General features: G+C 41.9%; 1 protein-coding gene across 1 annotated transcript in view; it reads left to right on the top strand.

The window, feature by feature from the left end:
* Window positions 1-455: 455 nt before the first annotated feature.
* PRIMA1 (proline rich membrane anchor 1) overlaps window positions 456-16,385 on the top strand; it is a 630,582-nt gene continuing 614,652 nt past the window's right edge. Inside the window, exons 1-2 of the mRNA XM_086937714.1 lie at window positions 456-1,249; window positions 11,424-11,541. Coding sequence (XP_086793840.1) covers window positions 11,452-11,541 — 90 coding nt within the window. The 5' untranslated portion in view covers window positions 456-1,249; window positions 11,424-11,451. The remainder of the gene's footprint in view (window positions 1,250-11,423; window positions 11,542-16,385) is intronic.

Below are 16,385 nucleotides of genomic sequence, written 5' to 3'. Positions count from 1 at the left end.
AATTGCCAATGGTCCCTGCTGGATGCAGTTCTTGCACGAGGATTTTCACCAACCCTTTGATCAGATGTTGAAATAATTCGATGCAATTCGAGTTGAATCGCGGGGTTCCTTATTTTGTCATCGGAATCCACTAGTTTCGTTTTTTTATGTGTTAATGTGTCGTAGAAGTCTCTCACTGGACGTTTAAGTGCAATGTTTAAATAAATAAAAAATAGTTCACTACTGGGCTCTTCGGAAATCGTGTGTAAGGGCTCCAGCTGCGGCTCTCGGGTGCCTACGGGGTGGCTGCGCGGATGTCTGAAAGGTGGGGAAGCCTCCCTGGGACTGAAGGCAGCACTGGAGCCGAATCAGCATTTCTGTCGCGTGAGATTCTGTTTGTGGTGTTCCCTCGGCAGAGAGCCCCGTGGGAAGTGCGGGAACCCCCTCCGAACGGAGAATTCAGTGTCACCGAGAGGAGGGGACAGCCGGGTGCCAAACCCACAGCGGCCCGAGCGCAAGGGGATGAAAAATCACTGCAGCACGCTGAGAATAGATTACATCCAGGGAAGGCTGGCTTTGCTCAGTGGTTTTTTTTTTTTTTTTGCGTGTGTAGCTCCAGCACTGTCCTCCGTGCTCTCCGGGATTAGTTTGGCAAACCTCTCTCTTACACAGTACACGCTCTCACCAGACAGTTGTGATCTGACAAAAACTGACAGCAGGAGAATACCCCACCTTCTTTTTACACACCCACCACCCACAACAAACCACCGTGTCAGGCTAAAGTCTGCTGCCAGTCTCTCTCTCTCTCTTGCTTGAGGGTACAACTCCGAACAGCATTTGTCTTTTTGATATTTCCTTTTTAACAGCAAAGCCATTTTTTCCCCTCGTGGAGGCACTGTGAACTTCTGAGACCTTTTCTGGTTGTTCCTCTGAGTAATTAGACGAATGTATGTATTTTTCCTGGGATGTAGTATTTGCACTTAGAGTTGAGCTGAAGATGTTTACGTCTTGTTAGAGAATTGCAATATTTTCGTTCTCGTCGCCACCGGAGGGACGCAGTGGGGCTGCTTCTTCGTCTCCTTCATCTCTCCAAGCCCAGCACAGTCGAGGGACCCGATTGGATGTGGGGCTGCGGATTTAAACGCATCGTTAGTCCACGTCCGCCCTTAAACTTTGCCTCAGGTGAAGGGAAAAGGCAAGTGAGCAGGATGGACAGCGGCAGTTCCGGAAATCGCTAGAACATTCCCCAGAGGAGGAATCCTGCCCTGAGGTAAGCGCTGCCGGCGACTTTTCTCTGTCACTGTTGTCTAAAATCGCGTTCAGCCAGTGCGCTGTGGTGTGGCTGAGAGGGCTTTAAGTGCGGACAGTCGTTTCTCCAGCATGCCAGCATCTTCCTACTGGAGAGAGAGTGTCTCCAAACAGATTTTCTTCTATTTCCCCATGCATTTCTCAACACTCTTAAATTTCAATGTGTGACTTTTTTTTATATACATGGCACTCAACTTTAGAAAGTTCAAAAGTGTATACTGAACTCCCACTCTTCCTTGGTTCATGCACGTGCAGCTTACATAGTCCAGGATTTTTACTGTGCATTGTGGGACTTGTATTTCTTTTGATCATATTATAATACAGGACCGGCTTTAGGGCAGTGCGACGGCACTGGGGGCTGACCTATAGAGGGGGCTCTGTGTTTAGAAATAACTTATGATTGGAGAGATGAGGTGCGCTTTTGCCTGATGGTGGTGAGAGAATCCGTGGTGGCGATCATGGGGTGTGGGGGCACCAACAATGATTGTCCCACTGGGCGCCACCAGTGCTAAAGGCGCCCCTGTTATAAAATAAGGGCTACAAGTCCCCAAATGTAAAGCAGAACTCCTGAATTGAATAAGATGTTCATTTGTGGACCTTGCAAACTTGAAAAGTTAGGGTGCTGTGAGTGGGAACAGAGGGATTTGCCAAACTCCTCATAAACGTTAACTAGAGCACATACCCACTATTGGGCTCATTATTCAAAGCACTACTGTTGCTGAGACTGACATCCAAGGCTGTCAGTCTGTCTATTAGGAGCATCTAATATACGGCTCTGGGTATCTGGGAGTATAGTTGAAGGCCACTGGGGAGACAGCCTGATGCGCAGGGAGACCTAGAGCATGTCATTCCTTGGAATATTGTTTCTTTTTAGAGGGGAGGCCATCAACAAATCATATCCCATAACAATGTAAGAGGAAAATATTTAAATGACACCCCCTCCCGATTAACATTACTGGACACAGGTAATTATTAAGAAGGTCTTTTCAGACCCCCAACAGGGGAACGGACAGCTGTGCCTGGCGGACAGACTCGCACGATTATTGCAGACCAACTCTGCTCCAGTGCATGCCAAGGAACACTTAATCTATGCAGACAGTCCACGATGGAAAATTGATTGAAAGAAAACAGGGCAGAGAATTGTTACTACCTACTAAGAACACCGTGGCTACAGCCCTTCTTCTCAGGGTGTAACCAACCTCACAGAAATGTGGGTGCTTGTAGCATTTTCATCAAAGCAGTAATAATTGTCATTTTCAAGAGGGATGGGTTCTAATTGAAATCTGTCTCAGGGAGGTCGCCAAGCAGAATGCATGCACTTCGAGGAGACATGGACTCAGTAACACACTTAACCACAACATGGTAGGAAATCTGGGCAGCCTGTTTCATTTCTTTGGTAGGGCATGGTCGCCTTTATCTGTACTTTCTGGAGCTAGATGCACATTTGTTTTCATGAGGTTTGGGGCAAATCCACCAAAATGCACATTTGTTTCAAAATATCCATCAAAATAAATATTTTTTCTTTTTTAATAGCAAAACAATTTCAGAACTGGCAACGTTGCCAAGTTGGAATTGACTCCCTAAATAAGGCATACTGTGGGTCATGGCTGGGTTGTTCAAATAAGCAGTTTACCTTGGATTATGTGCAGTAGTTAATCGAGGGGAATAATAAAAACCAATACCAGAAACAATTGATTAAGTAGTGTAAATGTGTCCCGAGGGGAGGGATTTACTCAATTCCAAGAATATTTTTATTAGGATTTGGTCTCTTTTGACAGCTAGGTATAAAGGTATGTGCCACAAGATGCAGTTGCAGGGGGAAGAGGTGGAAGTTGGAAGATATTTCCACTGCAACCTCCTAATTGAATGATTGGTCATTTTATTTACAAAGCACAGTTTACGCCTAAGAAGATTTCTTCACACTTTTTCTAGTCTGATATGAACTTTGGATACGTTACAGCTTCCTGGTTTTGAAGAAGGTGAAAAGAGTCATAACGGAGGTCTGTCACACAATCCTTGTTGGACAGATCTACTGTAAAAGTTTAGGAAAAAGGCAGCCACCTCATTTTGGTCAGCCTTGAATCTGCCCTAGTGTCTACAGTAGACCTCGCAAACAATCTGTTGAAATATATTAGCCTTATATAATCTACTTTGGGACTTTTCAAATAAGTCAACTTTATTCAGTGAGATGTAGGCTCTGAAGCTAAAAAGAAACATTTAATGTAAGCCTGTGCACTCTGAACTCGTGCATTAGCCACACAATAAGAGAACTGCTTTTTTGTTGTTGTTAACAATTGTATGATACGTTTGCAACTGCAGTCCACCATTTAAAAGTTAAACCTTAGGGAAATGTTGTATTATGGGGTCAGATCACTCTATCCATACCCAATGCTAACAGCTGAAATTTGACCCGGATTTACTAATACAGTGCAATGCTTTCTTTTTAGTGCAAAACATGTTACATCATAGACAGAGGCCTGAGGTTTGTTCTGGTCCATCCATAGATCCGGGTAATATATACATACAAAATGTAGACTCTGCCTGAAGCAATGAATCCTGAAAATGTACCTGAGAGGACACCTAAGGAGTTGACAGACAGAAGATGGGTATCAGTCTTTGAAAGTTCAGCAATGTATTGAAAAATGAGGGGCTCAATCTAAAGGATTGCTGAGCCACCACTGAGTGCGTTACTCACAACTAAGTATGGCCATTGCATGGCACAGTATCTACATGACAAACTGACAGGAGTTTTGTAGTCTTTGGACAAGAAAGGTTTTTATTCAGAAAAGGGGATTGTCTCTTAACTTGGAGGGTAGCCTAACATGGAAAGCAAAAGTACTTTTCACACAGTTTGAGAATGTATGCATCAAGTAATTTTTCGCTTGCATTTTAAGAGCAGGCATAGAAAACTAATAAAGGCCTGATGTATACAAGAGTTTTACCTATTGTATGACTATGGGAAAATGTGTTAGTACAAATCCGCATGAATCATTTGTTGTTAAAAAAGAATGGCAAAATCTATAAGTCGTGCCTTTGGGACCATTGCCAATGGTTTTTTAGACACAAAGCAATGCATCCTTGCAGCTAACATTTTTAAAACATTAACAATGCCTTTGATACTACCAGACAGTGATTTTGTAGGTATGTGCACCATACATGCGAGCGCCTACAAAATGATGCAAGAAAGCAAAACAATGTTTTTTATGAACAATCTATGCACATAAAAGTTAATTTTAAAGTAATTTCGAATGGCATATATTTCCCTATTTGAGGTTCCACAGACAAGGACATCACAGCGCCTAGAGGCAACAATTTGCAACTTAGTTTTATACTCTAGTTGAAGATACGGACCGCAGAGATCTATTCACCACATAACACATGACTCCCACTAGGATTCCCTCATAGCGACATACATGCTTTAAGTGAGTACCGCATGACATAGATTGGGCTTCAATTCCAGCCACTCCAGACCATACCATGTGTTAATTTCACTCTGAAGCATCCCATACATCATTAGCTGTCAGAAAATAATTCCACATTCATCCAATGCATTGGACAGGTGCTTCCTAAACCTACATCCTGATTATGATCCTGTCTAAATTGCATGTTTAGAGTCGAAACGTTGACTTTACACAATTATAGCGTACTGTTTTTATTTGTATTCTGGAGCATTTCTCTCTTTGTACCAACTATTTATGCATCCTGGATCACTCACTATTTTATGAACATAGATTGTATAGCACCAACACACTTTACTTTCACTTAATTTGACTTGCACTGTGTTGTTGCACTGTTTGGGATCACCTCTTTACTTACAAATTGATTGAAGTATATATCTGCAATTATTTTTTCTATTTGTTAAAAAATGAACATAAAATTGTCCAAATTAAGAAATGGAACCAATCGGTTGATGGTCTAAATAACTCTCTCCAAGAAAGTAGAGGTTCGCAATTCCCCATTTAGGGGCCATGGTTGTGCTTTATTACTAAATTACCCAGGCCCAGGGTTACTGGGTTGCCCCCCTTTTTGCAAAGGCTCTTTTTCTTTTTAGTTAACAATTGGGTTGGATAGTTAACTGAAATGGAAAGGAATTGCACAAAAGCATTTTTTTTAAATAAAAGTTGGCACTGGTGTGGAAGCACAAAGGGGGAGAAACACAGGGCACAGAAGCAAGAAGGGATGTGGAAGCAACACATGGAAGGATGAGGGGACTCAGAAGGAACATGGGACTCGAAAGCAACACATGTTTGGGTGAAACTAATACAGAGAGCACGGGTGAGGGAGGCAAAACGGGAAAAGAGGAGTGTGTAGGTGAGGGGAGGTACACGGAGGGCAGAGGGAGCAATGGGTAACACATGAAGGAGCACAATCGGGAGGGTGGTTAGGGAAGCACATGGGCGACCTTGAGCATCACGAAGTGCAGAGGAAGAGAAGTGCATGAGAGAGACAGCTCAAAAGCACCTACACTTTCAGAGAGTGCTTAACACAAAATAAAAAAGTAGTGATTGAAAAGCAAGCAGTGAAAGCAAAGATGCCAGCCAATCAAAAGAATGGCAAAGGGGCAATGCTTCATGGGAGGGACCAGCACAAGACTGACAAACTGGAACCTGAATAAAAAGCTGACTAATGGGTGACAGGAAAGCCAACCTATTGTAAGCAATGGATGGGCTACGTGCCCCCCTTAGTTCTGGGTAAACTACTATATGCCTCGTAACAGGCACTGCCTAACAGGCTCAACCTAAAAAGCATGGTAGATAAAATTATGCCTCTATACGTGTGTCAATACATTGAGCAATATCCGAGAGATGTCAGTCACTTGATATTGCAATGATTATCTAGAGCAGTTATCACATCAAATATCGATATATCTTCCCAGCTTTCCTTATTAAAACTGTACTAACAGAGAAGAGTACTTTTTATTAAAGGATATTTAGCTTGTTAATTAATACAATTTGGTGTAAGTTAACATTGTCTGCACCAAGATCTAACTGATTATATATTACAAATAGCTTGTGAAGGAATTTCTAAGCACCATTGCCAACTATCCATTAAAGTGCCCTTGTTAACATATTCCAACCCTTTCATTTTTAAATGTTTCATTTTTTTTCCATATGAATCACACACATTATTAAAACGAATCCAACTCAATGGTGACATTATCAGTGACAATGGAATAACTTGAACTTCAGGTTGACAAGCCTCCACCACAATGACCTTGCCAAACTGCCTTGTAGAATTGGCTTTGACAAAATGGAACACAACCAACCCTAAGTCAAGAAGCATTAGGCAATTTTGGTGTGTCTTACCTACCCAGTGGACACCATTGCACACAATGAACAAGCTCAGACCCTACATTAACAAATATTGGGGACAATATACCTGACTAGGAACTATTATCACAATTTATTGGGCATAGTGGACCATCTCCCAGCCAGTATTTAAATCCAATTGGCGAATTGCACTCCATAGGTATCCCATCGCATTTTTTTGGGCCGTCTTTGGAAAGATGAAGCAGAACCCCTAGATCATAAATCGCTAAGGGGTGCAGTACTCCAGTCTGTTGGGACTGTGCTTGCCTAACTTTTATATTACACCAACCACTGAGCTACATGACATCCCGTTGAGTCAGTTTCCATTGCTTCAATAGGAAGCTATTATATATACATTTTTTTTATTTTATGTTGCAGAAGCTTTGGGTGCATGTTAATGCTTTTTATGCTGTATATGTTTAGACGAAATAAAACTATATTTGATTGAAATAAAAAAATATAAATCAAGAGTCGAACTGCATTTGGTGTAGGTAGACGGCTCGAGATTCCCTTATAAATGTACTGGAACTCCGAAGGTACAGGGCTTACAATAACCCTACTCATGATCCAAAATGAAGTAAATTGAGAGAAAGGGATGTGTTCACTTATCCCTCGAATATCATTATGCAGATTGTTTCAAACAGCACACAATCTGTAAACCCAGTAAATGGGCTTGGTTTTCCCCTCCCCCGAAGTTATCAAAACCTGGAATTATGAGATGGACTCTGAGGATCTGATAAGAAATGAGAAATTACTGGGGTAATCTGTAACTCTGGGTTCCTCATTTTGGGCCAGACTTTCATCAAGAGGTTTTGGCTGCTATTAGCTGCCAAGCTCTCCAGGTTAAAGTTGTGAGACCTGCTGTATTTCCTCAAATCTCATAATCCCGATCGGGCCGGTTATGGTTGCTACCAGCCCCATTCAAATTAAGAGGCCACTTGTAATGAGGGCCATATGGTGAAATGGACACACAGCCTCCCCATTCCAATTCATTGGATACAATGTCCTGACCAGCAGTACACATTAAGTTTTTAATTAATTGGGCAGAGCCTAATTTAACAGAAAGACAAAATGGGACAGCACTTAAAATATAGGCCTTGCTAATTCATAGGATTTGATTTGGACATTGCCAATGTCGCAACAGGTGATGAGATAGGACAGGTATTTCTTTTAGTTGATACCATGAATCAACAAGTAAACCTCTTTTGGGGAATTTCATAAAGGGCCACATTAAAGGCCTAATTATAAGTCTGGCTTCCCATGGGCCGCTAGGCTCATGGGGGCGCATCATTGGCGGTCCTCCGACTGCCCTATTACAATTAGGCCAGTCAGACCCCCATTGCCCTGCCGCATCCGCAAGGGAATAACCAACCCATGGTGGTGTTGCAGCAGTCAGGAGTCCACAATATGCTTGGCGGAACCGCTGACCTCCTGCCAAGCGATATTACAAGTTTCCTCTCTGCCACGGTTTTCGTGGCTGTTTCTATTTCATGAAAACCATGGTGTAGAGGAATTAAAGCAGGCCCTACAGGGACTCCTTGTGAGTCTGCGCCATAGGGTGCAGGCAGGTGGGCATGCAGCGACGGCCCGTGGAGGGAGTTACGGTGGGGCAGGAGGGCGGGGAGGGGGAGGGGCAGGGTGGAGGTTGCTAAAAACCGGCATATGGATAATTGCAGGTAAGTAAACAATTTAATTAATAAAACGAATTTCGTAGCTCGCACTGCATTGCATTTTGCGATGCAAGGCGCGCTACGAAATTCGTTTTATTAATTAAATTGTTTACTTACCTGCAATTATCCATATGCCGGTTTTTAGCAACCTCCACCCTGCCCCTCCCCCTCCCCGCCCTCCTGCCCCACCGTAACTCCCTCCACGGGCCGTCGCTGTGGGCATGGCATGTGCTCCCCCGTGTGCATGCACACCAGTTCTTGCATGGCATGGATTTTTCAGTCCATGTCGTGCAGGAACTGTTTTTGGCGTTCCCAATGAGGTGCCCGTTTTCAGGGTACAGCGTTGGGAACATAAAAGAAAGCCTGTCAGACCCGAGAATCACTCGTAATCTGGCAGGTGGCCCGACAACAGGTGTTTTGCACCACCAAACTACTAATCAGGCCTAAGTTGCCACCTAAGAGTCAATAAAATAGAGTACGTACAAAGATTTTATGTGCATTTTAAAAGGGCTTGGAAATGGTTAAAGTTGCTAAAGGCGGTAGGCTGTCAACTACAACACTTCAAAGTAGCTTTAAAATAAAGTTGACAAGATGGCTTAGGTGGTTCAACACTCAAAGCTGAAATATGCAGTGACATTCAGAGGCAACGCAGGTTCAGCCTTCCATATTTCCAAGGTAGGTAAATCGAGTACCATAACATTGGTGAAAGGTAACATTTGTTATTCACACAGCTCAGAAATGGCAGCAGTCTGGTGTGAAGTTCAATAGAAAAAAATACAAGATGGTAATTAAAATTAAGTTTGATGCGGAATAAATTGAAAAAAGGAGCAGAATGATGAGTGACCAGCCCCTAAGAAATTACATGGTCTATGTAGCTGGGTAGGGTATTTCAAGGTGGAGTCAGAAGAAAAGGAGGGAAGGTCATTCTTCAGTGTGGAAAGTACACTGAATTCCAAGGGGAAAAAAAGTGTTTTGAAATGTTTGCAGTTCAGTTGTGCAGAGTCATAATGCCACGTGCCTTGGGAAAGATTATTTTTTTCCCCTGTAAATTAAAAACGTGTGTAGTAATTTCTTTTTGCTTGTTGTCATCTGCTATATTGCCCAGCTATGGATTAAAGCCAGATCTTTTGACTGGGTGTGAGTGTTTGATTGATTCAGATGCTCCGTCCATCACCACCCCTTTTTGTACCGCTTTTGGCTGCCATATGTGTGGCAGGGTATGCTCAGACGTGAGTCCCTTGCTCACTTTGCCACTGGATTCAAGCAAGGCGGGCTGAAGACGGCTGTAATGCCAGAAACCGGTCCTCGGAAGCTTGTTTCCGGTCCAGGGAAGACATGGCTTGGCAGTTCGGGCTCGACTGTTCCCATGAGGCACAGGGTCAGACTGATTTGCATATAGCCATGTCTGAACTGGGGTGGCAGAGTGGGCTAAAGAACGGCGATGGATTAAACCCAGATCTTTTGACTGGGTGTGAGTGTTTGATTGATTCAGATGCTCCGTCCATCACCACCCCCTTTTGTACCGATATTGCCCAGCTCAGCATATAAATAGAGCGTTACATTCTTCTTTTTTTGCCTTTTCCTTTATGTTTAACTCTGCCAAGTGGTTGTTTGCGTTCGAAATAAAGCCTCTTGTCAGGCATATGGACAGAATACACAATCGTAAATGATGCACAAAATCACAGTACTGTCTAGTTTAATTAGGCCGATGTGGAGTACATATCGAATGCATTGGATAAGCAGGTTAATCCATTAGCAAAACACAAGCCAGTGACTTGTATGCTTGTGGGCGCAGCTGTTGTCCTGGGGGAAGCAAGCCTCTTGCAAGGAGGAAACGTGAGAATTCCTCAGCTATTACAAAAGTGTGTTTAAAAAACATCAGCACTTTGGGCACTAGGCTTTGCAAATTTTGATTTTACTTGAGTGCAATGATAATCATCCTTGTAATTTTTGAAATGTTGAGTATTCTACTGTCACACAATAAAATATATCAATAAACAACATCAGGATCAACCGCACCCAAGCTCATCAACCTACAAAATTGCCATAGATGCTATGGCTCAACGTTTATAAAATCATTTTTCAGAAATGCAACACGAATGGCATATTTAGTGGTCTTTCCATTTAAGATTTCACATCAAGTTATGCATTGAAATGTTTAGCTCACTTGCAGTGCTTTACTTTGCATCTGTTAATTAGGGGAAAAAGAAAAAAGTCAACGCTATACATTCGATTTTGTTCACATATCTTAAAATACCTCAACCCCGTTGATAGATTGTTCATTCACAATACAGAACACGCTTCTTATTAACTGCAAGAAAAGCTTGGGTGACTAAGCTGTTTATTCAAGAGGGATATTGATACAAAAACGTGTAGTTACTCCACCTCTAAAGGGGGTGAGAGAACCGTGTGGTTTGCAGGTGAGAACAACGACAAGTTATGGTTTTACACCTGCCAAACTCTAATTGACCCCTGAGTGCTTGGTTTGAGGTTCTATTATTTTATTTATTATATTAAGGTATTAGCATTTATTTGTGCACTTAAAAAGTATTTGCAATACCCTAGCAACTCATCTACAGCTATAACATCAATTACAATTACAACATGAAATAGTTTTGGCCATTAAGAATACAAAATAGATTTTATCACCTAAAATGTACTGCTTAAAACTAAAGACGTCAGTCGTGGAGTCTCTATATGGCTTCATCCCAAAGTGTGTATGGCCATTAGCATGAGAACATTTATTGCAGGCTACCATATATTTATGTTTGTAGCCAATCTTAGTGAGGTGCAAATAACAACCTGCCTATTTAATATTCACTAAGCAGGTCATTCTGTAACCCTCAGGAACAGAATATATTGTGCCACGACCTAAAAATACATAGGCCACATCACAAAATGAAAGACTGGTCAAGAATTTCGGTGCACAATGTATGACCTTTTTGCAATCAATCTGTCCATGCATCTGTCCTGTGGTCACTTGCAGTCCCTGAGTCTGGTCTGCAGAGGTAAAGGTATCCCTCATGTTGTCTCCCATCTATTGGGTGCCTTTTCTGCCCCTAGGCGTGATTGCACGTTTTTCATAGATGAGCTTTTGTTGTGTTTATGATGCACCTGTCTCTGTCATTTGAAGCCTAAGGCCTTTGTTCATGTCTAGTTGAACAGGTTGGAAGACGCGTGTAGTGATGCTGATCAGAGACCTGCTACTCCCCCACTCCCCCTGGCCTTCCCTCCTGCTTCACTGGGCCCTTCTCCCTCTATGGGGATTCATTCAGGTAAGCCCACACTGTGCGCCATTTTTCTTCTAATTTTTACTTTTGAATATGTGTGTCAAAAAGGACTGTTTTACCTGTGTGAACACAGTGGCAACTGTGATATTTGTACTACAAGTTGTGCAGAGGAACGGGTTGGGTTATCCGTGTTGGCAGGAAAGTCCGAGTAGCACTGACCACGTGAGTCAGGGATACAAGCTCAATTGAGGTTCTCTTTGAGTAGGACAGCGTAGTGCTTCTAGCTCAGTAGTGCAAATAGCGCTCCCACAAGTACAGTGCAACTGGTCTGCTTGTGCCCTCATCTTAGATGCTTCTCCACCGTACTATGGTTTCACTGTCAGGCTCAGGACCCACCACTCACTCGCCTTCTGACCTCGGTCATTCAAAGGCCTTTAGTTTCAGCAATACCCGCGCTGCAAAGTGCCTTGAAGCACCGCTAAGCAATACGCGCAGATGAATATACTAGTTCTGTGTTCTTGCATTTGTAGAAGGGAATTGTTTAAGAATTTCTTCCAGGCACCTGTGAGATAAGTTATGCTGAAATGGTTTCTGTTGTACATTGTGTTTCTGGCACAAACAGGTGTTCCTAGAACACTTTCAGGTTTAATGGCTCCTCGCTTGATATGTCTTTCACCTCCGAAGTTTAATAAGAGGCGTATAGTTTATTATTTCATTTAATGATTCACTTACCTGAATTTTGATTTCTTCTACGACCAACATTGTTAAATAATTGTGAATGCATTGTATCAATAATAAGTATAATTGCTCAGTGGGTTAATGCACATGCTGCACATGCATGTGATTAAACTGCATGTCATGGGTTCCTATGCTGCTGGTGGGTTAGTTCAGTCCTTCATATTTCCAAGTTTGACAAAATGGATAGACAACTATAACACCCAGCAATTCCAGCTTTGAAAACTGAAATGGCGAGTGCAATGCAAAACACGTATTGTTATTAAAATTACAAATATAGTTTAGCACAATCAACAGTGTAGCATCAGTGTTTTTTGTTACATAAATGAAAGGATACACAAACTGGATGCGCGTTCGAAAAAACAATTGGTTAAGAAAATAAGTGCTGCTAGTGTTTCACTTTTCGGGTTTTATCCTTGGCTTCAGCAGCCCTTTTGAAACATGCACGTTGCAGCTATTTGTTATATAAAAAGTGAGTATAGTGCGAAATAGAAATGGTAAGGTTGTGCTTGGGAAAGAATACACCTCCTTCGTGACTTGCGGGTCTAGTTGTTGCACGTAATTAATGCAAGGGATTTCCTTGTGTGGTTGGTCTGTGAGATCCCGATTCTTACACTGGCCATGATCCTGCCAACACTTTACGGTAATTACTTGTTTGCATTTCACAACCAAATATGACTGAAAAAGATGAGGAGTTTTTTATTTTATTTTATTTTGCAGTGGGCCTCAATTGTAGCCTGGAATAGTCTACTTTTGCCTCCCAATGAAATCATTCCTTATATCCATTGAAATCAATAGGGCAAAAAAAAAATCTAATTGTTACTATTATAAACAAGAAATATGTGTTTCCATGAAAACGTTCTGTGATTGTTTTTAGAAACTGTTGATATCGTGATACTTGTAGATGTTACAGAGGTAAAAGACTTAAATGCATGTAATGAAACCGAGCTCGTGAGCTGATGAGACATACAGGACAAGAATTCCAGTGGTACTGATATATCAATATGTTGGGGGGAGGGGGTTAGCTAAATTCGAGCCAGTGAAATATGATTTTTTTCATCTGTGGCACAGAATCTGGGTTACTTTCTAGGGGAAAAAACAATGCCAAAGCAGTTGCTTTTAGGAGAGCAGTGAAGGGCTGGGCAATGTATTTATCTTGATGGTAATTGCATTGTAACTGAAAGTAGTTTTGAAAGCAGCTTCCCTGTCTCTGCGCCACTCCCGCCTGCAGGGTTCTTCGGGCACTCTAGCAGGCAGGCGCCAAATAAAGGCGCCAACTGATCAGCTTGTTTTAATGCACAGTCATGGTTTGGGCGGTGCAATCCTCTTAATGCAATTACTATTAGGGTAATTACATTGCCCACCCCCTGACCGCGCTAGACCACACAAGCATTCCTCGTTCCTTGCATTCCTCACTGCATGGAATGATGAATATTTGTGCTGAAAGCCATTCAGTCTTCATTACACTTTTTTTAATCCGGCCCTGGTTTTTGCTTATTCATTGAAAATGCGTGAAATTGCCAGAAGTTGTGCATCTGCTTACTGCAGATTAAAAAAGCATTCGCTCACGCCTAATGCCAGTAAGACTAAAGACTGAATAGACATGCATGCTACTCTCCGGTGTTACCTACTGATGATCACACCACTGGATTTTATTCCTCCAGAGAGAGAGAGAGAGCGAGATTTAGAAAATAATTTTACTACTACTTTCTGACCCTTGATTATGGATGCTTGTGCCTCATGCAGGAAGACAAAGTTGACGGGCAACATTTTAGCGGTGAATTCCCACACAGGCAACGCCATCTACACCACTATTTATGGAGAGGAGTATGGCTGGCCTTAGCAAACACATGGTTAGTTACAACAGGCCCCCCCAACACCCATTCAGCTGTTAGGAGACTTCTGAGGTGAGGCCTGGGATGCTTGGCGTCCATGGTAAACCTCATTTTAACCTCTATTGCGTGGTCGCAGAAAGAGGCGTAGGTGTCATGGAAGCTGGCAGCCAATTTAGGTGGTGTCATCACTAAATGGTTTTGGATCACCCCTGAGTTAACTCATTAACTTGTTTAGTAAAACTGCAACATTATTTTCATCAATTGAAAACTTGATCCTGCCTGTTAATGTTACTTTATCTGCATATGTGATACCCATCGATGCAATTATTTTAATGAGCTTGGTGGGATGCTTTGCGATCTCTACCAGAGAGAGGCGAAAGTGTGATTTGCCACGAATCCTGCATCTATGTAGCTTTACTCATATTTGATGAATACTGCCATAGAGAGAGCACTCACTGTGTTCCCTTTCTACTTCTCTATGATTACCTCCTTCCCATTAGAGAATAACTGATTCTATCTTTTAGGCAAGGAGCTAAACATGGCTGGCTTTAGCACTGGTGGAGCCTGAGCAAGAACCTTCTTTTGGCAATCCTCAATGACCTTCTCCACTGATTCCCTCACTACCACCCTCCAATAGTGCCCATCATCTCATATCCATCTTTCACATGCATTTCATCTGTTTTAGCAATGTAGGGTGTTGAAACACTTTACATCACACACACATTATATGGAGACAAAGAATCATACATGTGCAAATCAGTCTATAGAAAATGTTACATAAGACAATGAGGGTTACAAGGTGTAGGAATCACATGTCATCCATACTCATAGGCAGTATATTTTAAGAGTGTTTAGTTTGGAGAAGCGCAATCATTGGATTTAAAACATACCTCTGTAGTTTGGAATGGCTTTACTAATAAGAATATATATCTATAAAAAACGTATAATTTTTAGCAACATTAGGATAATGAAAAATGGTGCAATTTGTTTTTTGTCTAACCTATACCATGTAGTTTGCATGCAGATCTCTGACCATTCATAGGTCCTTGTGCTATATAAGGGTTGTAACATATGAACTGCAACTAACAAAAAATATATGTATATATGCAGTATGCAGTATATGTATATATGCAGTAAAACACTTTATTTGCAGAAGGCAAATTAATCATCTGCACTACTGTTGGATTTGTTTCTTTCTACAGGGTAATTCCCCAAAGCATTTTGCTTTAACCCTCTTGTTTTCGGAACCCATGTTTTTTGTTTTTTTGACTTTGTATACCCACTTAAGTAGCCCTTTAAACATGTCTCAGGTCTGTCATTAAAGCCTGTTTGTACAGTTTTAAAAGGCAATTTCAACCTGACATAATGAACCTTTTGCCAGGGCTACACATTCCATTTTAATACATATAAGTCACCCCATGGGTTTCCCCTAAACGGCCACATGACAGGCTGCAATTTATTTAAAATTGGACATGGGCTTTTAAGTTTTTATATCTTGGTAGCAAAAAATTTGTACATTATTTTATTTCACTACTAGAAGGCCTGCCTCTCCCATAGGACAGCATTGGGTTAACTTATTGCATTTAATAAGTGATGCTTTAAAATAGGAGCAAGATGGAATGTTGAATTTTGAGTCCAAAGAATTGTTATTTAAAGCCCTCTGCAATGGTAAAGTTGGATTTTAAGTCACAATTCTTAAACTGCCAATTTTAGAAAGATGGCATTTTCTTTTCCTAACCATTTGGTGCCTGCAGCCCATTTCCTGGTTCACATGATTAAGCGTAGCTGGCAGTTGGCCATTGTGTATTGCTGCCAAACAGTGAAACAAATGAGCATAGGTGTTGGCAGGTTGGGCCATCTCTGACTTGATGTGGGGGAGGAGCTGTCACCTACCACATTTGCACATCACAAAAGCTCTGCCTGAGCACACTCACAAAGGGTTTGACAAAAGGCCATTGTGAACCCAGATAAGCTGGGGCTAGGGAAGGGAGACCGGAAATTCCAAGCACCTCTGGGGACTGTAAACGTGCAGAACCTTCTCCTACTTCAAAGTGGGCACCGGGTATAAATATTGGACCCTCAGACCTACATCTCCAGTAACTCCTCTCATTGCTGTCAGCCTGAATGTGTGACTTAGTCCCAGTCTGGAGTGACCAGATAACCACAGTTGGGGCTGGGTGCTTCTAGGTGCTGTTTTTACATTAAAATTTGAAATTGGGTATCTCGGATTCCACTGATTGCATTTGTGTTGTTTTGGTCTCAAATATTGTATTAAAATTTACTCACATTTTCTAAATTTGGTTGGGATTTTTCTTGTGT

This window comes from Lissotriton vulgaris, chromosome 9 (genome assembly GCF_964263255.1).
Source record: "Lissotriton vulgaris chromosome 9, aLisVul1.2, whole genome shotgun sequence".
Classification (NCBI taxonomy): Eukaryota; Metazoa; Chordata; class Amphibia; order Caudata; family Salamandridae; genus Lissotriton; species Lissotriton vulgaris.
Note: the sequence above shows the minus strand (reverse complement) of the source record. Positions and strands in the feature narration are given on the sequence as shown.